The 22,195-nt window shown below is 42.7% G+C and overlaps 1 protein-coding gene across 1 annotated transcript in view; it reads right to left on the bottom strand.

The window, feature by feature from the left end:
* MTMR1 (myotubularin related protein 1) overlaps window positions 1–22,195 on the bottom strand; it is a 281,756-nt gene that overhangs the window by 40,964 nt on the left and 218,597 nt on the right. Inside the window, exon 12 of the mRNA XM_053699156.1 lies at window positions 7,127–7,219. Coding sequence (XP_053555131.1) covers window positions 7,127–7,219 — 93 coding nt within the window. The remainder of the gene's footprint in view (window positions 1–7,126; window positions 7,220–22,195) is intronic.

The raw sequence follows: 22,195 nt of genomic DNA, 5'->3' as shown, positions 1-22,195 counted from the left end.
GATCCATGTCTGGAATGCCCCATAATTGGGTTATTTGGGCAAAGATCTCCGGGTGGAGTTCCCACTCCCCCGGATGGAATGTCTGACGACTCAGAAAATCCGCCTCCCAGACAGGTGGCAGGAGTGATCCTCCGCCCATTGAATTATTTTGGTCACTTCTTTCATCGCCAGGGAACTCCTTGTTCCCCCCTGATGATTGATATACGCAACGGTCGTCATGTTGTCTGATTGGAACCTTATGAATCTGGCCTTTGCTAGTTGAGGCCAAGCCCTGAGAGCATTGAATATCGCTCTCAGTTCCAGAATGTTTATCGGGAGAAGAGGCTCTTCCCGAGACCATAGACCCTGAGCTTTCAGGAATTCCCAGACCGCTCCCCAGCCCACTAGACTGGCGTCGGTCGTGACAATGACCCACTCTGGTCTGCGGAAGCTCATTCCCTGGGACAGATGGTCCAGGGTCAGCCACCAACGGAGTGAATCTCTGGTCTTCTGATCTACTTGAATCATTGCAGACAAGTCTGTATAATCCCCATTTCACTGTTTGAGCATGCACAGTTGTAATGGTCTTAGATGAATTCGTGCAAAAGGAACTATGTCCATTGCTGCAACCATCAACCCTACTACTTCCATGCACTGCGCTATGGAAGGACGAGGAACAGAATGAAGAACTTGACAAGAGCTTAGAAGTTTTGATTTTCTGACCTCTGTCAGAAAAATCCTCATTTCTAAGGAATCTATTATTGTTCCCAAGAAGGGAACTCTTGTCGACGGAGACAGAGAACTTTTTTCTATGTTCACCTTCCATCCGTGTGATCTGAGAAAGGCCAGAACGATGTCTGTATGAGCCTTTGCTTTTTTTTTTTTTAAATAAATTTTTATTGAAGTCATGAACAGATACATTACATAAGGTATGCCCTTAAAAAAAAAGATACAGAAGAGTAAAGACATTGTGTAATTAGCAGTGTAACATATTCAGATATCAAAAGCGTAACTATGAGGTGTGGGCTGTTTCATAGGAAGACTTCAGTTTTATCATAGAGCAACATGAGAATAATATATACTTGAAAGGTCCTCCCCTGGCACTATGAGAAGAATATTCAAATATCCATACGGGAACGGTTGAGGCTAGGGAGGGGGTAGCTCTATATTTTAATGGGAGGGGGGGTTACAGCGGACAGGAGCCGCTTGATAATAAAAAAGGAAGGGTGGGGGGGGTGGAGCCAGTTTGCATATTGGATAGGTAGGTAACTCAAGGACCCAAAGCCATGAAATATACTATGAAATAGGATTGCCCACTACTTACACCGTGTGTTAAGCTAAGCCAGGATAGGAGCAAGAGTAAGAATAGCTTCCCAACAAGGATGGAAACAGGGGGGGTTTATGAGGTATGTGAAAATCCTAGATGAATATAGACAGGTATCTCTACTTATGTGTACTGTTAGCCCCTGCTGATAAATCCTAGACCAAAATCAGAGTTATGCCTAGCCGTGCCTTCCCAGTGAACACGGCCCGGCAGTATCTATATTAACAGTGAGGTGGATTTATATATTCTAGGGAGGGGCGTGGGATGAATGAGATAGCTACTGGACATGTAGGGTTTGTCTTGGGGGAGAGGGGGGATCTTAATGAAACTGGATGGTGTATAGACTATAAATGGGTTAGATTAATTCAGAAGGGTTACTACTAACATGAGCTGTAAGCTACTGTAGAGCTTACTGCTGAGAGTACCAAGCAGGTTGTTATATCTCCCCAAAAAAAAATCCTATGAATACTCTTATATCAACTTGAGCTCGGTTACTGTTGAGGGGCTTCATTGTGTACTATTTCGCTTGGCTGTCAGTTATGTGTTAGAGACTGAGAGCTAATTAGAATATGTAAAAGTCATTAGGTCTTCTTGAACAGTTACAGCCATCAACCCCTTTCAGCAAACGTTAGTTTATAAACAGATCCATACCTAGAAGTACTTGTGTAACCTAGTAAGGAAGTTATCAGGCATACATTCAATTAACCAACAGAGAACATATTGTGACAACAGATGTCCCACTTTGTAGGTAGGGTAAGGGTAGGAGTAGAGATTGAGAGATGATAATCCTAGAGATTAAAACTTCAATGTTAGCGGATGGGTAAATAAGTAAATCAAGTAGAACTTCATATGAATTGAAAGCTTAATGGGTACATGTTGCTGAGCAGTGGGGGCAAGGGTATGATATAAACTATGCGTTATGAGTCAGAGTGATATGGTAACCTGCTAATGTGTATATAAGACCCAGTAGTAAGCTGCATTGAAATAAATACCATATGTTCTTAAGTGATAGTTAGTTAGGAAAGTGCCACTTGGGATTGGTTTAGTTAGGGCAAATGTCTATTTCTTAACATGAACGTAATAATATTTAACAAACCCTTTGTGCTCAGACAGAGGGAACATATAAAAACATATTCACTCATGCTAAAATGACAAGTAATGTTAGGCTAATTTTAAATATATTACAGGAAACATAAAAACATTAACAAGGCTTATAAAACAGAGTATAATTTCCTAAATCTCAGAGTAGAGACTCGTCATTTGGAGAGCTATTGCAAGATGAGTATCCAGTAACGTCCAACAGTGAGGGCAAAGTGGTTAAACAATTTAAATGAACCTAATCCACACTTGTACAATCACTGTCTGGGGATCTGGGGTGATTTACCCTAAACCCAATTTCACAGAGTCTCGATTAGGTTTACTGTCAGTGCCTCCCAGCATTTGGGATAACCCTCTATAATATCCAAGGAGACATGGCATCGGTTCTGTGATTATCAGGTTCCCAGGGATCCGATTATAAGGGGACAATGGCTGTGCACTTTGATGGAAGTTTTCTGAAAAGGTCTTGCGATTATCACTCTTCACGGATCTAAGGCTTCTGCTGCCATCTGCAAGCAGTGTTCGAGAATCGCAAGTGTCCGTATCCTGTTGCTCCACCTCACAGCCTGTGGGCAAATCTGCACAGTGTCCGGGCTGCAGGCCTTCCAAAATCACTGAAGCTAAGAACTGTGGGGAGTCATTCGGCTCCTGTACTCTTTGAAGAGTGGGCTTAGCGGGAGTGTCAAGGCTCGCGGTGGGCGGCATACAGCTGCACTCAATCAGGAGATCAGGTAGGGCATCAGAGCTGGAAGGATGGAGGACTGTAATGGGACCCATGATGGAGGCGGATGTCATAGCGGTATGGAGCGTGTGGACTAGGTCCGCCCGATGGTCATCAAACCGAGCACACAGTGCTCTCAAAAGAGAGATCTCTAGGTCCATGATTCCGGAGTGTACCTAGCTCACTGATTTGAAAGAGCTATCCGCTACTCAGTCTCTGACGTCTTATCTTGCCAGCGTATATAGGGTTTATATTAGCTTAAGTTGATGTGGCCCGCCTGTAGATTATAGCTCTGGGAACACCGAGCCCACCGGAGGTAAAAATAGGCAGAGAGTGTGTGATCTGTCAGTCGAATTCCCATTTGGCTGTGCTGAAATGTTGCTGGAGCAGATTTTTGTAATATGTAGGCCCCATCCACATGTATCTGTATCTGGCCGCCGCCGAGTGCGGTCTGCCTTCTGGTATAATGCAGAGCATTTTAGCTGGGTCTATCGATATCTCACACCTTTAGGGAGTATCACATCTCTTTTTCTGCACCCTGGCTTAGGACATGGCGGTAGTTTTAGGGCTTTAGCAGATCTCTCAGACCAGAGCTCCCGATTCAAGCTGCCATCTTGGCCGCGGCTAGCTCCGCCCCCTCCTGAGCCTTTGCTTTTGACAGGGACGACGCTTGTATTAGAATGTCGTCCAAGTAAGGTACTACTGCAATGCCCCTCGGTCTTAGAACCGCTAGAAGGGACCCTAGCACCTTTGTGAAAATCCTTGGAGCAGTGGCTAACCCGAATGGGAGGGCCACAAACTGGTAATGCATGTCCAGAAAAGCGAACCTTAGGAACTGATGATGTTCTTTGTGGATAGGAATATGTAGGTACGCATCCTTTAGATCCACGGTAGTCATAAATTGACTTTCCTGGATAGTGGGTAGAATCGTTCGAATGGTTTCCATCTTGAACGATGGTACCCTGAGAAATTTGTTTAGGATCTTCAAATCCAAAATTGGTCTGAAAGTTCCCTCTTTTTTGGGAACTACAAACAGATTGGAATAAAATCCCATTCCTTGTTCCTTTATTGGAACTGGGTGTATCACTCCCATCTTTAACAGGTCTTCTACACAATGTAAGAATGCCTGTCTCTTTATTTGGTTTGAGGATAAGTGAGACATGTGGAACCTTCCCCTTGGGGGTAGTTCCTTGAATTCCAGGAGATAACCTTGAGAAACTATTTCTAGCGCCCAGGGATCCTGAACATCTCTTGCCCAAGCCTGAGCAAAGAGAGAGAGTCTGCCCCCCACTAGATCCGGTCCCGGATCGGGGGCTACTCCTTCATGCTGTTTTGTTAGCAGCGGCAGGCTTCTTGGCCTGCTTACCCTTGTTCCAGCCTTGCATCGGTTTCCAGGCTGGTTTGGGTTGTGAGGCATTACCCTCTTGCTTAGAGGATGCAGAATTAGAGGCCGGTCCGTTCCTGAAATTGCGAAAGGAACGAAAATTAGACTTATTTTTAGCCTTGAAAGACCTATCTTGTGGAAGGGCGTGGCCCTTTCCCCCAGTGATGTCTGAAATAATCTCTTTCAATTCTGGTCCAAATAGAGTTTTACCTTTGAAAGGGATGTTAAGCAATTTTGTCTTGGATGACACATCCGCTGACCAAGACTTTAGCCAAAGCGCTCTGCGCGCCACGATAGCAAACCCTGAATTTTTCGCCGCTAATCTAGCTAATTGCAAAGCGGCATCTAAAATAAAAGAGTTAGACAATTTAAGTGCGTGAACTCTGTCCATAACCTCCTCATATGGAGTCTCTCTACTGAGCGACTTTTCTAGTTCCTCGAACCAGAACCACGCTGCTGTAGTGACAGGAACAATGCACGAAATGGGTTGTAGAAGGTAACCTTGCTGTACAAAAATCTTTTTAAGCAAACCTTCCATTTTTTTGTCCATAGGATCTTTGAAAGCACAACTATCTTCGATAGGAATAGTAGTAGAAACTGCCCCCTCGACCTTAGGGACTGTCTGCCATAAGTCCTTTCTGGGGTCGACCATAGGAAATAATTTCTTAAATATAGGGGGGGGGACAAAAGGTATGCCGGGCTTTTCCCACTCCTTATTTACTATGTCCGCCACCCGCTTGGGTATAGGAAAAGCGTTGGGGTGCACCGGAACCTCTAGGAACTTGTCCATCTTGCATAATTTCTCTGGAATGACCAAGTTGTCACAATCATCCAGAGTAGATAACACCTCCTTAAGCAGTGCACGGAGATGTTCTAATTTAAATTTAAATGTCACAACATCAGGTTCAGCTTGTTGAGAAATTTTTCCTGAATCTGAAATTTCTCCATCTGACAAAACCTCCCTCATGGCCCCTTCAGATTGGTGTGAGGGTATGACAGAACAATTATCATCAGCGCCCTCCTGCTCTTCAGTTTTTAAAACAGATCAATCGCGCTTTCTCTGATAAGTAGGCATTTTGGATAAAATATTTGCTATGGAGTTATCCATTACAGCCGTTAATTGTTGCATGGTAATAAGTATTGGCGCACTAGATGTACTAGGGGCCTCCTGCGTGGGCAAAACTGGTGTAGACACAGTAGGAGATGATGTAGTATCATGTTTACTCCCCTCATCTGAGGAATCATCTTGGGCAATTTCATTATCTGTGGCAGTACTGTCCTTACTTTGTTTGGACGCTATGGCACAATTATCACATAAATTTAAATGGGGAGACACATTGGCTTTCATACATATAGAACATAGCTTATCTGAAGGTACAGACATGTTAAACAGGCTTAAACTTGTCAACAAAGCACAAAAAACGTTTTAAAACAAAACCGTTACTGTCTCTTTAAATTTTAAACAGAAAACACTTTATTACTGAATATGTGAAAAAGTATGAAGGAATTGTTCAAAAATGACCAAAATTTCACCACAGTGTCTTAAAGCATTAATAGTATTGCACACCAAATTTCAGAGCTTTAACCCTTAAAATAACGGAACCGGAGCCGTTTATAAATGTAACCCCTATACAGTCCCAGCTATAGTCTTTGCTGAGACCCAACCAAGCCCAGAGGGGAATACGATACCAATTGACGCCTTCTAGAAGCTTTTCCAGCAATTTTTAGATCCTCACACATGCATCTGCATGCCCTGCTCTCAAAAAACAACTGCGCAGTAATGGCGCGAAAATGAGGCTCAGTCTACAACTAGGAAGGCCCCCTGACTGGAAAAGGTGTCTAACACAGTGCCTGCCGTTTAATAAACGTTCCCCAAGTTTATAAATGCAAATTGTCAGCATAAATATGAATAAAATGCCCACATAAAGCAATCGATTTAGCCCATAAAAATGTCTACCAGTTTTTTAGCCCATAATAAGCCCTTTATTCTGTTTGTTTGACTAAGAAAATGGCTTACCGGTCCCCATGAGGGGAAATGACAGCCTTCCAGCATTACATTGTCTTGTTAGAAATATGGCTAGTCATACCTTAAGCAGAAAAGTCTGCTAACTGCTTCTCCCAACTGAAGTTACTTCATCTCAACAGTCCTATGTGGAAACAGCAATCGATTTTAGTTACTGTCTGCTAAAATCATCTTCCTCTCACAAACAGAAATCTTCATCCTTTTCTGTTTCAGAGTAAATAGTACATACCAGCACTATTTTAAAATAATAAACACTTGATAGAAGAATAAAAACTACATTTAAACACCAAAAAACTCTTAACCATCTCCGTGGAGATGTTGCCTGTGCAACGGCAAAGAGAATGACTGGGGTGGGCGGAGCCTAGGAGGGACTATATGGCCAGCTTTGCTGGGACTCTTTGCCATTTCCTGTTGGGGAAGAGATATCCCACAAGTAAGGATGACGCCGTGGACCGGACACACCAATGTTGGAGAAATAACTGTAAAAAGTTTCATAGTATATTATATCAAGTAGCTCTTGAAAGAAACTACACATTTTTGACGTTGAAGGTGACGTTTTATGGTCCTGCTTATTTCATAAATGAGTAAATCATTTACCTGATTTGTCATTTGCCACACACAGTCAATGAACTGAAGAAAAATCGGTGAACGATCAGCATCTGAGTGATTGTCATATCCATGGCCCACTCTCTGTAAAAGTACAAAGATACCATGCTGTAATATCAGGTACATTAAATGGGTAATCAACAAAATTGATGTCGTTTTGGTATTTTTACACTCACCAGAACACAGCCTTGATGATTACTTGTTAATTTATGTTCTTCTATCTTGCCACACTCTAGTAGCACTTACCAACAAAGGTTATCAAAGCAATATAATTTAGGGAACAGACATAACTATGATGGTAAATCAATAGAAAGAATAAAAATTCTTTCACATGAGATAAAGAAAACTTTTCTTACACACTTGAGAATCAGCACAAACTTATTTAACCAGGCCTAACAAAGGTCTGCCTCAAAAAGAAATAGCAATGTTTGATGACCTCTATTATGCCTGTCTTTGTGAAATGAATAACCATCTATCAATTTGCCTCTATTCTTTTGTATGTTCAGTATATAAGTGGAGATATAACTACATATCAGGTATGCAGCTTACAATTATGTACTGGCTATTATGATTACATAAACATGGGTAGACAGACGTATTGAAAAAAATAGTAAAGCGCCGTGTTTGGGCGTGTAAGATGGTTGTATCTCTGTTACCTCCACGTGTAACTGTGCATTTTTAACTCTTTACAATAAATTGTAAATTTTAGTAACAGCTGAAAAAAAAAATGTATCATCTTCAAAGCAATTGAGAGGACTTTTAATGAAACATTCATGTAAAAATTCAAGCACAAAAAATAATCTAAGCGGGAAAAATTAAAACATTAGGAATATGTAGACAGTTTGCATCTTTGCACAAGTATATCAAACACTGGATCAGAGAGTCACACCCAGTTCTCCACACAGACTTTGCACACAGGTAAGCTGAGAATAAAAAACAAGTTATTGTATCCAAAAATTAAAAAAATAAGTATAAAGCATTATATAATGCCAGTGCTAACAAGGACATAGATATGTTACGTGCTGCACCATCACCAGTTCATACAAAGTTCCAAGCAGTGCCACCCAGTCATTGTTTTTCAAATAAACAGTCTGGAAATAGCGGCATAGAGTTCCTGGCAGAGGCTTGGTCCTCATAAAATACTAATAAAAAAAGAGAACCAGGCCAGTAAAGCAGGACTGACAATTTCTCTACTTTATTCCGCAGTTTTAGCTGAATTTGCATGATGAGAAGAAATGGAATAAATACATAAGTCAGAGAAAGAGTCCACTACATATACCTGTGGGAAAGGCGGACAATTGACAAATGTAGACACTGAAGTCATCATAAGTATAATAAAAGCTCCCCAAAACTGAGTGAAGATTAATTGGTTGCAACATCACTCTCCTAGCAAAATACTGTATGTTGTCCGTTGAGATAATCTTAGCAATTTCCTGGCTTCAGCAGTTGTGCTGCAGTAATGTCAAAAAGATATATTCTAAGTCAATATATAATGTATCTGGCTTCCTGCATCAGTGACGGACTTCACAGGCTTTCACTGCTGTACTATACAGGTAATTGTTTTAAAAGGCTGAAAAATATTTCTTATAACGGCATAAAACATAATTGTGCAAATTATCAGTCACAAGTAATTCTGTAAAAAAAAACCTTCTGATACAATGGAAGATGTTGGTCATTCAGGCCTCAGTTCAGCTGTCGCAACATGGGAATGTGCTACATGGAAGATGTAAAAAAAAAACAGCCGGGATATGTGCAAACTGATAAATTAAAATGTCTCATTTGTATTACAGTGTAAAATACCATTCCAAACAAGAGAGTTCAATGCAAAAGTTGCAGAAACCTTTGTCTTAACATTTTTCAACAGACTGAATTGCAAGGGTTTAAAATGAGACAAAGGTGTCTCAGTCATAAATGTGCTTGTTCTCCACTAGACTTTCTAATTGGTCAGAACTTCCAGCTAGCCATTATTCCTGATGCACAATGAAGGGAGATAATACCCTTGCTTTTGTATTGAGTGTGGGACTACAATTTGTAGAGGTATTGTACCACAGAAGCCAGTATACAAAATAATGTATATTTTGCAGGGTTCCTTTATATTCTTTAACCCCTTGAGTGCCAACGACGGCTCAGAGCCGTCGCTAGCACTCACCCACCTTGAGGGCAATCTGGGGGCTCCCACCTACTTGTGGGGTGACGTCACGAGCAATGATGTGATGACATCACTGTGCAACTTTATTGACAATAGACAAAGGACAAATATATGGAGATGGGGTATGCTGCTTAGAAGCCTGTATCTCACCCACCGTTGGAAAGATAATTGCCTAACCTTTCCAACAGTATGAGTCTTGTGGATCTGGAAAAAAGTGAAAAATAAATATATTTTAACCCCTTAATGACAACTGACGTACCAGGTAAGTCATGCAAAAACTAACTGTTAATGACAATAGACGTACCTGGTACGTCAGTTGTCTAACAGAGTGCTGGAAGTGATCACAATCTCTTCCAGCAGCTCTGAGGGTATTGCAGTGATGCCTCGATATGGAGGAATCCTGCAATACCCCTTTACAAGCCTCCGATGCAGAGAGAGCCACTCTGTGGCCCTCTCTGCACCGGTAGCGATGGAGCCGATGGTGCCGTTGTCCGGGTGGGAGGAGGGAGCGTGTGCGCGCATTAGCCACACTGACACCAATGAAGGAAGGAAGGGGAAAAAAAGTTAAGTTTTTTTTTTTTTTTAACATATAAAAGGATCTGGGAGGGGGTGGGTGTATTGTGGGGGGGGCTGCTACACTACAGAAATAATTAAAAATAAAAATAAAAGTTATAAATAAAATTAAAATACTTTGGTTTGTGGGGCCAAACTGGGTACTGGCAGACAGCTGCCAGTACCCAAGATGGCGGTAATTAGGTAGGGGAGAGGGTTAGAGAGCTGGAGGGGGGATCAGGGAGGTTGGTGCTAAGGCAGGGGTCCATCACAACTAAAATATTTTACTATTTTTATTAAAAAAAAAAAAAAAAAAAACTCTTATTTAGTACTGGCAGACTTTCTGCCAGTACTTAAGATGGCGGGAACAATTGTGGGGTGGGGGAGGGAAGAGAGCTGTTTGGGAGGGATCAGGGGGTGAGATGTGTCAGGTGGGAGGCTGATCTCTAAAATTAACCCTACAAGCTACCTAATTTAACCCCTTCACTGCTGGGCATAATTCACGTGTGGTGCGCAGCAGCATTTAGCGGCCTTCTAATTACCAAAAAGCAACGCCAAAGCCATATAAGTCTGCTATTTCTGAACAAAGGGGATCCCAGAGAAGCTTTTACAACAATTTCTGCCATAATAGCACAAGCTGTTTGTAAATAATTTCAGTGAGAAACCTAAAATTGTGAAAAATGTAAAGTTTTTTTTTATTTGCTCGCATTTGGCGGTGAAATGGTGGCATAAAATATACCAAAATGGGCCTAGATCAATACTTGGGGTTGTCTACTACACTACACTAAAGCTAAAATTAACCCTACAAGCTCCCTACTTAACCCCTTCACTCCTGGGCATAAAACACGTGTGGTGCGCAGCGGCATTTAGCAGCCTTCTAATTACCAAAAAGCAACCACAAAGCCATATAAGTCTGTTATTTCTGAAAAAGGGGATCCCAGAGAAGCATTTACAACCATTTGTGCCATAATTGAAGAAGCTGTTTGTAAATAATTTCAGTGGGAAACCTAAAGTTTGTGACAAAATTTGTGAAAAAGTGAACTTTTTTTTTTTTTAATCGCATTTGGCGGTGAAATGGTGTCATAAAATATACCAAAATTGGCCTAGATCAATACTTTGGGATATCTTCTAAAACAAAATATATACATGTCAAGGGATATTCAGGTATTCCTGACAGATATCAGGGTTCCAAAGTAACTAGCGCTAATTTTGAAAAAAACAGAATTTATGTTTACCTGATAAATTTCTTTCTCCTACGGTGTGTCCGGTCCACGGCTTCATCCTTACTTGTGGGGATATTCTCATTCCCTACAGGAAATGGCAAAGAGAGCACACAGCAAAGCTGTCCATATAGCCCCCCCTCTGGCTCCGCCCCCCAGTCATTCGACCGACGGTTAGGAGAAAAAGGAGAAACCATAAGGTGCCGTGGTGACTGTAGTGTACAGAAAAATAAAAATTTTAAACCTGACTAAAAGCCAGGGCGGGCCGTGGACCGGACACACAGTAGGAGAAAGAAATTTATCATGTAAACATAAATTCTGTTTTCTCCTACATTGGTGTGTCCGGTCCACGGCTTCATCCTTACTTGTGGGAACCAATACCAAAGCTTTAGGACACGGATGAAGGGAGGGAACAAGTCAGGTAACCTAAATGGAAGGCACCACAGCTTGCAAAACCTTTCTCCCAAAAACAGCCTCCGAAGAAGCATAAGTATCGAATTTGTAAAATTTGGCAAAAGTATGCAGAGAAGACCAAGTCGCTGCCTTACAGATCTGTTCAACAGAAGCCTCATTCTTGAAGGCCCATGTGGAAGCCACAGCTCTAGTAGAGTGAGCTGTAATTCGTTCAGGAGGCTGCCGTCCGGCAGTCTCATAAGCCAATCGGATGATGCTTTTTAGCCAAAAGGAAAGAGAGGTAGCAGTAGCTTTCTGACCTCTCCTCTTACCAGAATAGACGACAAACAAAGAAGATGTCTGTCTGAAATCCTTTGTTGCTTCTAAATAGAATTTTAAAGCACGAACTACATCTAAGTTATGTAACAAACGTTCCTTCTTCGAAACTGGATTCGGACACAGAGAAGGAACAACTATTTCCTGGTTAATATTCCTATTGGAAACCCCCTTTGGAAGAAATCCAGGCTTAGTACGTAAAACTACCTCATCTGTATGGAATACCAGATAGGGTGAAGTACACTGCAAAGCAGACAATTCGGAAACTCTTCTAGCAGAAGAAATAGCAACCAAAAACAGAACTTTCCAAGATAGTAATTTAATATCTATGGAATGCAAAGGTTCAAACGGAACCCCTTGAAGAACAGAAAGAACTAAATTTAGACTCCATGGAGGAATCATAGGTCTGTATACAGGCTTGATTCTAACTAATGCCTGTACAAACGCCTGTACATCTGGCACCGCTGCCAAACGTTTGTGCAACAAGACAGACAGAGCAGAAATCTGTCCTTTTAGAGAACTAGCTGACAAACCTTTATCCAAACCCTCTTGGAGAAAGGAAAGTATCCTAGGAATTCTAATTTTACTCCAAGAGAAACCCTTGGATTCGCACCAACAGATATATTTTTGCCATATCTTATGGTAAATTTTCCTAGTTACAGGTTTTCTGGCCTGAACCAGAGTATCTATAACTGAATCTGAAAACCCACGCTTAGGTAGAATCAAGCGTTCAATTTCCAAGCAGTCAGTTGCAGAGAAACTAGATTTGGATGTTCGAATGGACCTTGTACTAGAAGGTCCTGCCTCAAAGGTAGCTTCCATGGTGGAGCCGATGATATATTCACCAGGTCTGCATACCAAGTCCTGCGTGGCCATGCAGGAGCTATTAGAATCACCAAGGCCTTCTCCTGTTTGATCCTGGTGGAAACACATAAGCTAGATTGAACGACCAAGGCGCCACCAATGCATCTACTAGTGTCGCCTTGGGATCCCTGGATCTGGACCCATAGCGAGGAACCTTGGAGTTCCGACGAGACGCCATCAGATCCATATCTGGAATGCCCCATAGTTGAGTTAACTGGGCAAAGACCTCCGGGTGAAGTTCCCACTCCCCCGGATGGAAAGTCTGACGACTCAAATAATCCGCCTCCCAGTTGTCTACTCCTGGGATGTGAATTGCAGATAGATGGCAGGAGTGATCCTCCGCCCATTTGATGATCTTGGATACCTCTCTCATCGCCAGGGAACTCTTTGTTCCTCCCTGATGATTGATGTACGCTACAGTCGTTATGTTGTCCGACTGAAATCTTATGAACCTGGCCTTCGCTAGTTGAGGCCAAGCCAGGAGCGCATTGAATATCGCTCTCAGTTCCAAAATGTTTATCGGGAGAAGAGACTCTTCCCGAGACCATAGACCCTGAGCTTTCAGGGAGCCCCAGACCGCGCCCCAGCCTAAGAGACTGGCGTCGGTTGTGACAATGATCCACTCTGGTCTGCGGAAACTCATTCCCTGAGACAGGTGATCCTGAGCCAACCACCAGAGGAGTGAGTCTCTGGTTATCTGGTCCACTTGAATCTGGGGAGACAAGTCTGCATAATCCCCATTCCACTATTTGAGCATGCACAGTTGCAATGGTCTTAAATGAATTTGAGCAAAAGGAGCCACGTCCATTGCCGCAACCATTAGTCTTATTACCTCCATGCACTGAGCTATGGAAGGCTGAGGAATAGATTGAAGAACTCGACAAGCGTTTAGAAGCTTTAACTTTCTGACCTCTGTCAGAAAGATCTTCATTTCTACAGAGTCTATTATTATTCCCAGAAAGGGAACCCTTGTGGACGGGAACAGGGAACTCTTTTCTATGTTCACCTTCCACCCGTGAGATCTGAGAAAGGCTAAAACAATGTCTGTATGAGCCCTTGCTTTGGGAAGGGACGACGCTTGAATTAGAATGTTGTCTAGGTAAGGTGCTACTGCAATGCCCCCTCGGCCTTAGGACCGCTAGAAGGGACCCTAGCACCTTTGTGAAAATTCTGGGAGCAGTGGCTAAACCGAATGGAAGAGCCACGAACTGGTAATGTTTGTCCAGAAAGGCGAACCTCAGGAACTGATGATGATCTTTGTGGATAGGAATATGCAGGTATGCATCCTTTAGGTCCACGGTAGTCATATTGACCCTCCTGGATCGTTGGTAAAATCGTCCGAATGGTTTCCATTTTGAATGATGGAACTCTGAGGAATTTCTTTAGAATTTTTAAATCCAGAATTGGTCTGAAAGTTCCTTCTTTTTTGGGAACTACAAACAGGTTTGAGTAAAAACCCAGACCTTGTTCCGCTGTTGGAACTGGGTGTATCACTCCCATCTTTAATAGGTCTCCTACGCAACGTAAGAATGCCTGTCTCTTTATTTGGTCTAAAGATAAGCGAGACATGTGGAACCTTCCCCTTGGAGGAAGTTCCTTGAACTCTAGAAGATACCCCTGAGAGACAATTTCTAGTGCCCAGGGGTCCGGAACATCTCTTGCCCAAGCCTGAGCAAAGAGAGAGAGTCTGCCCCCTACTAGATCCGGTCCCGGATCGGGGGCTACCCCTTCATGCTGTCTTGGTAGCAGCAGCAGGCTTCTTGGCCTGTTTTCCCTTGTTCCAGCCTTGCAATGGTTTCCATGCTGGTTTAGGCTGGGAAGTGTTACCCTCTTGTCTAGAGGCTGCAGAGTTAGAAGCCGGTCCGTTCCTGAAATTGCGAAAGGAACGAAAATTAGACTTATTCTTAGCCTTGAAAGGCCTATCCTGTGGGAGGGCATGGCCCTTTCCCCCAGTGATATCTGAAATAATCTCCTTCAATTCTGGCCCGAAAAGGGTCTTACCTTTGAAAGGAATATTAAGCAATTTTGTTTTGGACGACACATCCGCCGACCAAGATTTTAGCCAAAGCGCCCTGCGCGCCACTATTGCAAAACCTGAATTTTTCGCCGCTAATTTTGCCAATTGAAAAGTGGCATCTAAAATAAAGGAATTAGCCAACTTTAGTGCGTGAATTCTGTCCATGACCTCATCATATGGAGTCTCCTTTTGGAGCGAATTTTCTAGTTCATCGAACCAAAAAGACGCCGCCGTGGTGACAGGAATAATGCACGAAATTGGTTGAAGAAGGAAACCTTGCTGAACAAAAATATTTTTAAGCAATCCTTCCAATTTTTTATCCATAGGATCTTTGAAAGCCCAACTGTCTTCTATAGGAATAGTTGTGCGCTTAGCTAATGTTGAAACTGCCCCCTCTACCTTAGGGACCGTTTGCCATGCATGCCTTCTGGGGTCGACAATGGGGAACATTTTCTTAAATATAGGAGGGGGAACAAAAGGTACACCTGGCTTCTCCCACTCCTTAGTCACTATGTCCGCCACCCTCTTGGGTATCGGAAAAGCGTCAGCGTGCAATGGGACCTCTAAGAATTTGTCCATTTTGCACAACTTCTCTGGAATCACCAAAGTATCACAATCATCAAGGGTAGCTAGCACCTCCTTAAGCAGAGCGCGGAGATGTTCTAGCTTAAATTTAAATGCCACGATATCAGGTTCTGCCTGCTGAGAAACTTTTCCTGAGTCAGAAATTTCTCCCTCAGACAGACCCTCCCTCACTGCCAACTCAGATTGATGTGAGGGTATAACAGATAAAGTATCGTCAGCGCCTACTTGCTAATCCTCTGTATTTAAAACTGAGCAATCACGCTTTCTAGGAAATGTTGGCAGTTTGGATAAGAGAGCTGCTAGAGAATTATCCATTACTGCTGTTAATTGCTGCATAGTAACAAGCATTGGCGCGCTAGATGTACTAGGTATCAACTGCGCGGGCAAAGCTGGTGTTGACACAGAAGGAGAGGATGATGAACTATCCCCACTACCTTCATTTAAAGAATCATCTTGGGCAACATTATGAAATGTGACAGTACTGTCCTTACTCTGTTTGGACGCCATGGCACAATTCGCACATACATTTAATGGGGGAACCACCTTGGCTTCCATACACATAGAACATAGGCTATCTGAAGGTACAGACATGTTAAACAGACTCAGGCAGGTTTTTAATGCAATAAAAACAATTTTAAACAAAACCGTTACTGTCTCTTTAAATAATAAAAAGGGCACACTTTATTTCTGAATGATCGAAAAAACATCAAGGAAATATCCGATCTTTATGAAATTTATACCCCAGTGTCTTAATGCTCTAAAAGTATTGCACACCAAATTTGAAGTCTCTTAACTCTTAAATGACCAAACCGGAGCTAATAATCCCAATTGACCGGTTTAAACAAACTACAGTCCCTGCCACAGACTTTGCTGCGGCTTTTACCTTCCTTAGGGGTTATTAACAGCAGAAATAAGCCTCTCTGAGTCCTTTTCTAAGCCAATGGACCTCCTCACGTGAAGCTGCATGCACTGCCTAGAGAAAGTAACTGTGCAACTGAGGAGCGAAAATGAGGCCTCCTCCCTCTGCATTCCAGAGTGAAGGGGCCTTTCTGACAAGATTAGTAGTCTAAACAACTGCCAGGCACAAATAAACGTCCCCAAAAGTGTTTCAAAGTTTGTCAAACACTGCAAATGTCAAATAAACATGATAAAAATCAATCGATTTAGCCCACAATAGTGTCAACCAGCATAGAGCCCAAGTTATAAGCCTTAATTCTGTAACTAAGTCTAAGAAAATGACTTACCTATCCCATAAGGGAAAACTGACAGTCTTCTAGCATTACTAGGTCTTGTTAGAAAAGTGACTGATCATACCTTGAAGCAGATAAGCCTGCAAACTGTTCCCCCCAACTGAAGTTCTCTGGTTTCAACAGTCCTGCGTGGGAACAGCAATGGATTTTAGTTACTGGTGCTAAAATCATACTCCTCTTTTAACATAAATCTTCATCACTTTCTGTTGTAGAGTAAATAGTACAAACCGGCACTATTTTAAAATAACAAACTCTTGATAGAAGAAATAAATCTACAACTAACACCACATACTCTTTACCATCCCCGTGGAGATGCTACTTGTTCAGAGCGGCAAAGAGAATGACTGGAGGGCGGAGCCAGAGGGGGGGCTATATGGACAGCTTTGCTGTGTGCTCTCTTTGCCATTTCCTGTAGGGAATGAGAATATCCCCACAAGTAAGGATGAAGCCGTGGACCCGACACACCAATGTAGGAGAAAAGTGGTTTGGAAATAGCAAAGTGCTACTTGTATTTATTGCCCCATAAATTGCAAAAAAAGCAAAGAACGTGTAAACATTGGGTATTTCTAAACTCAGGACAAAATTTATAAACTATTTAGCATGGGTGTTTTTTGGGGATTATAGATGTGTAACAGATTTTGGGGGTCAAAGTTAGAAAAAGTGTGTTTTTTTTCCATTTATTCCTCATATTTTATCATTTTTTTTAGTAAATTATAAGATATGATGAAAATAATGGTATCTTTAGAAAGTCCATTTAATGATGAGAAAAACGGTATATAATATGTGTGGGTACAGTAAACGAGTAAGAGGAAAATTACAGCTAAACGCAAACACTGCAGAAATGTAAAAATAGCCATTGTCATTAAGGGTAAGAAAATTGAAAAATGGTCTGGTCATTAAGGGGTTAAAAAAAAAAAAAAAAAAAAAAAAGGATCAAAACCAGCTTGGCACCTAGGTGGGAAATGGCTTAGCAGCCAAATGATTAATTAATTTCTTATGAATTTCATGTTTGAGTTTAATGTCCATTTTTATATTTAAAAGAAAATAAATACATCTATATGGTGTTTAATGTTCCTTTAAAATTTTCCTTGTGATGTTTTAGGAGTGTAAAAAGGGATACTGTTTGCAATAATCAATGCCAGACACAGGGCAAAATTTACCAAGCTCTGAAAAAATGCGCCTAAAAAGTCGCGATTATTTTCGCAATAGTTCGCAATGTGTGAATTCAAAAATGTCGCCAGTATTTATCAAAATTCTAGAGACATTTTTGGGGCAAAACTTTTTTGCGATGTCAAGCGAATGGCTGATCCTAGTTTTCTTGCGAAAAACAGAATTTATGCTTACCTGATAAATTACTTTCTCTTGCGGTGTATCCAGTCCACGGATTCATCCTTTACTTGTGGGATATTCTCATTCCCTACAGGAAGTAGCAAAGAGAGCACACAGCAAAGCTGTCCATATAGCTCCCCCTCAAGCTCCACCCCCCAGTCATTCGACCAAAGGTTAGGAAGAAAAAGGAGAAACCATAGGGTGCAGTGGTGACTGTAGTTTAAACAAAAAATTTTTTACCTGACTTAAATGCCAGGGCTGGATACACCGAAAGAGAAAGTAATTTATCAGGTAAGCATAAATTCTGTTTTCTCTTGCAAGGTGTATCCAGTCCACGGATTCATTCTTTACTTGTGGGATACCAATACCAAAGCTTTATGACACGGATGAAGGGAGGGAACAAGACAGGTACCTTAAACGGAAAGCACCACTGCTTGCAAAACCTTTCTCCCAAAAATAGCCTCCGAAGAAGCAAAAGTATCGAATTTGTAAAATTTGGCAAAAGTATGCAGTGAAGACCAAGTCGCTGCCTTACAAATCTGTTCAACAGAAGCCTCATTTTTGAAAGCCCATGTGGAAGCCACTGCTCTGGTAGAATGAGCAGTAATTCTTTCAGGAGGCTGCTGGCCAGTAGTCTCATAGGCCAAACGGATGATGCTTTTCAGCCAAAAGGAAAGAGAGGTAGCAGTCGCTTTCTGACCTCTCCTCTTACCAGAATAGAAGAAGATGTTTGTCTGAAATCCTTAGTTGCTTGTAAATAGAACTTTAAAGTACGAACTACATCAAGATTGTGTAATAGACGTTCCTTCTTCGAAGATGGATTAGGACACAGAGAAGGAACAACTATTTCCTGGTTAATATTCTTGTTAGAAACAACTTTAGGAAGAAAACCAGGCTTGGTAAGCAAAACTACCTTATCTGCGTGGAACACCAGGTAAGGTGAATCACACTGTAAGGCAGATAATTCTGAAACTCTTCGAGCAGAAGAGATTGCTATCAAAAACAAAACTTTCCAAGATAACAACTTAATGTCTATGGAATGTAAAGGTTCAAACGGAACCCCTTGAAGAACTGAAAGAACTAGATTCCAACTCCATGGCGGAGCCACAGGTTTATAGACAGGCTTGATTCTGACTAAAGCCTGAGAAAACGCTTGAACGTCTGGTATCTCTGCCAGACGCTTGTGTAACAGGATAGACAAAGCAGATATTTGTCCTTTTAAGGAACTAGCTGACAATCCTTTCTCAAAGTCCTTCTTGGAGAAATGACAATATCCTGGGAATCCTAATCTTACTCCATGAGTAACCCTTGGATTCACACCAACAAAGATATTTCCGCCATATCTTATGGTAGATTTTCCTGGTGACAGGCTTTCTAGCCTGAATCAGAGTATCTATAACTGACTCAGAGAACCCACGCTTTGATAGAATTAAGCGTTCAATCTCCATGCAGTCAGACGTAGAGAAACTAAATTTGGATGCTTAAACGGACCCTGTATTAGAAGATCCTGCCTCATTGGCAGTGTCCATGGTGGGACAGATGACATGTCCACTAGGTCTGCATACCAAGTCCTGCGTGGCCACGCAGGCGCTATCAGAATCACCGAAGCCTTCTCCTGCTTGATTCTGGCAACCAGACGCGGGAGGAGAGGAAACGGTGGAAAAACATAAGCCAGATTGAAGGACCAAGGCACTGCTAGAGCATCTATCAATACCGCCTTGGGATCCCGGGACCTGGACCCGTAGAGAGGAAGTTTGGTGTTCTGATGGGACACAATCAGATCCAACTCTGGGGTGCCCCATAGCTGAGTCAGCTGGGCAAATACCTCCGGGCGGAGTTCCCACTCCCCCAGGTGAAAAGTCTGACGACTTAGAAAATCCGCCTCCCAGTTGTCTACTCCTGGGATGTGAATTGCTGAGAGATGGCAGGAGTGATCCTCCGCCCACCTTATTATTTTGGTTACTTCCGTCATCGCTAGGGAACTCTTTGTTCCCCCCTGATGATTGACGTAAGCTACAGTCGTGATGTTCCAGAATGTTTATCGGGAGAAGAGTTTCTTCCCAAGACCATAAGCCCTGAGCTTTCAGGGAGTCCCAGACCGCACCCCAGCCTAACAGACTGGCGTCGGTCGTTACGATGATCCACTCTGGCCTGCAGAAACATATTCCTTGAGACAGGTGATCCTGAGACAACCACCAGAGAAGAGAATCTCTGGTCTCCTGGTCCAACTGAATTTGAGGAGACAAATCTGCATAATCCCCATTCCACTGTTTGAGCATGCATAGTTGCAGTGGTCTGAGGTGTATCCGAGCAAAAGGGACTATGTCCATTGCCGCAACCATTAGTCCGATTGTCTCCATGCACTGAGCCACAGATGGCCGAGGAATGGAATAAAGAGCTCTGCAAGTAGTTAAGAGTTTTAGCTTTCTGACCTCCGTCAGAAATATTTTCATTTCTACCGAGTCTATCAGGGTTCTTAGGAATGGAACTCTTGTGAGGGGGGAGAGAACTCTTTTTGATGTTCACCTTCCACCTGTGAGACCTCAGAAAGGCCAATACAATCTCCGTGTGAGACTTAGTTCTTTGGAAAGTTGACGCCTGAATTAAGATGTCGTCTAGGTAAGGCGCCACTGCTATGCCCCGTGGTCTTAGAAGCGCCAGGAGGGACCCTAGCACCTTTGTGAAAATTCTGGGAGCAGTGGCCAACCCAAATGGAAGACCCACAAACTGAAAATGCTTGTCCAGAAAGGCGAACCTGAGAAACTGGTGATGATCTTTGTGGATAGGAATGTGCAGATACGCATCCTTTAGATCCACTGTAGTCATATATTGACCCTCCTGGATCATTGGTAAGATTGTCCGAATGGTCTCCATCTTGAATGATGGGACTCTGAGGAATTTGTTTAGAATTTTGAGATCCAGGATTGGTCTGAAAGTAACTTCTTTTTTTGGGAACCACAAACAGGTTTGAGTAAAACCCCAGTCCTTGTTCTGCAATTGGAACTGGGTGGATCACTCCCATTGTATGTAGATCTTCTACACAGCGTAAAAACGCCTCTTTCTTTGTCTGATCTGTAGACAGACGAGAAATGTGGAACCTTCCCCTTGGAGGAGAGTCCTTGAATTCTAGAAGATATCCCTGGGCTACAATCTCTAATACCCAAGGATCGTGTACATCTCTTGCCCAGGCCTGAGCAAAGAGAGAGAGTCTGCCCCCTACTAGATCCGGTCCCGGATCGGGGGCTACCCCTTCATGCTGTCTTGATGGCAGCTGCAGGCTTTTTGGCCTGTTTACCCTTATTCCAGCCCTGGTAAGGTTTCCAGTTTGCCTTGGGCTTTGAAGCGTTACCCTCTTGCTTTGCAGCCGGAGAGGATGAAGCGGGCCGTTCCCGAAATTGCGAAAGGAACGAAAATTAGCTTTGTTCTTTGTTTTAAAGGCTTTGTCCTGAGGGAGAGCATGGCCTTTTCCCCCGGTGATATCTGAAATAATCTCTTTCAATTCAGGCCCGAATAGGGTCTTCCCTTTGAAAGGAATGTTCAAAAGCTTGGATTTAGACGACACATCGGCCGACCAGGACTTTAGCCATAGCGCCCTGCGTGCCAAAATGGCGAAACCTGAATTTTTCGCCACTAACTTAGCTATTTGGAAAGCGCCGTCAGTGATAAAAGAATTAGCTAGCTTTAGAGCCTTAATTCTATCCATAATTTCCTCATATGAGGTCTCCGTCTGGAGCGAGTCTTCCAGCGCCTCAAACCAGAAAGCAGCTGCAGTAGTTACAGGAATAATGCAGGCAATAGGTTGGAGAAGAAAACCTTGTTGAGCAAAAATTTTCTTAAGTAAACCCTCTAATTTTTTATCCATAGGGTCTTTAAAAGCACAACTGTCTTCAATTGGTATGGTTGTGCCTTTAGCTAGTGTAGAAACAGCACCCTCCACCTTAGGGACCGTCTGCGACGAGTCCCGCATGGGGTCAGATATGGGGAACATTTTCTTAAAAACAGGAGGGGGGACAAAAGGGACACCTGGCTTATCCCACTCCCTAGCAACGATATCCGCAATCCTCTTAGGGACCGGAAACGCATCCGTGTAAACAGGGACCTCTAGGTACTTGTCCATTTTACACAATTTCTCTGGGATCACCAAAGGGTCACAGTCATCCAGAGTAGCTAATACCTCCCTAAGTAAAACACGGAGGTGTTCTAGTTTAAATTTAAAAGCCAATGTATCTGAATCTGTCTGGGGAGGAACTCTTCCTGAATCAGAGACTTCTCCCTCAGACATCAAATCCCTCGCTCCCACTTCAGAGCGTTGTGAGGGTATATCGGATACGGCTACCAAAGCGTCAGAATGCTCATAATCTGTTC

This window comes from Bombina bombina, chromosome 1, assembly GCF_027579735.1.
Source record: "Bombina bombina isolate aBomBom1 chromosome 1, aBomBom1.pri, whole genome shotgun sequence".
Lineage (NCBI taxonomy): Eukaryota > Metazoa > Chordata > Amphibia > Anura > Bombinatoridae > Bombina > Bombina bombina.
The sequence above is the reverse complement of the archived record's forward strand: the minus strand, read 5'-3'. Positions and strand labels throughout refer to the sequence as shown.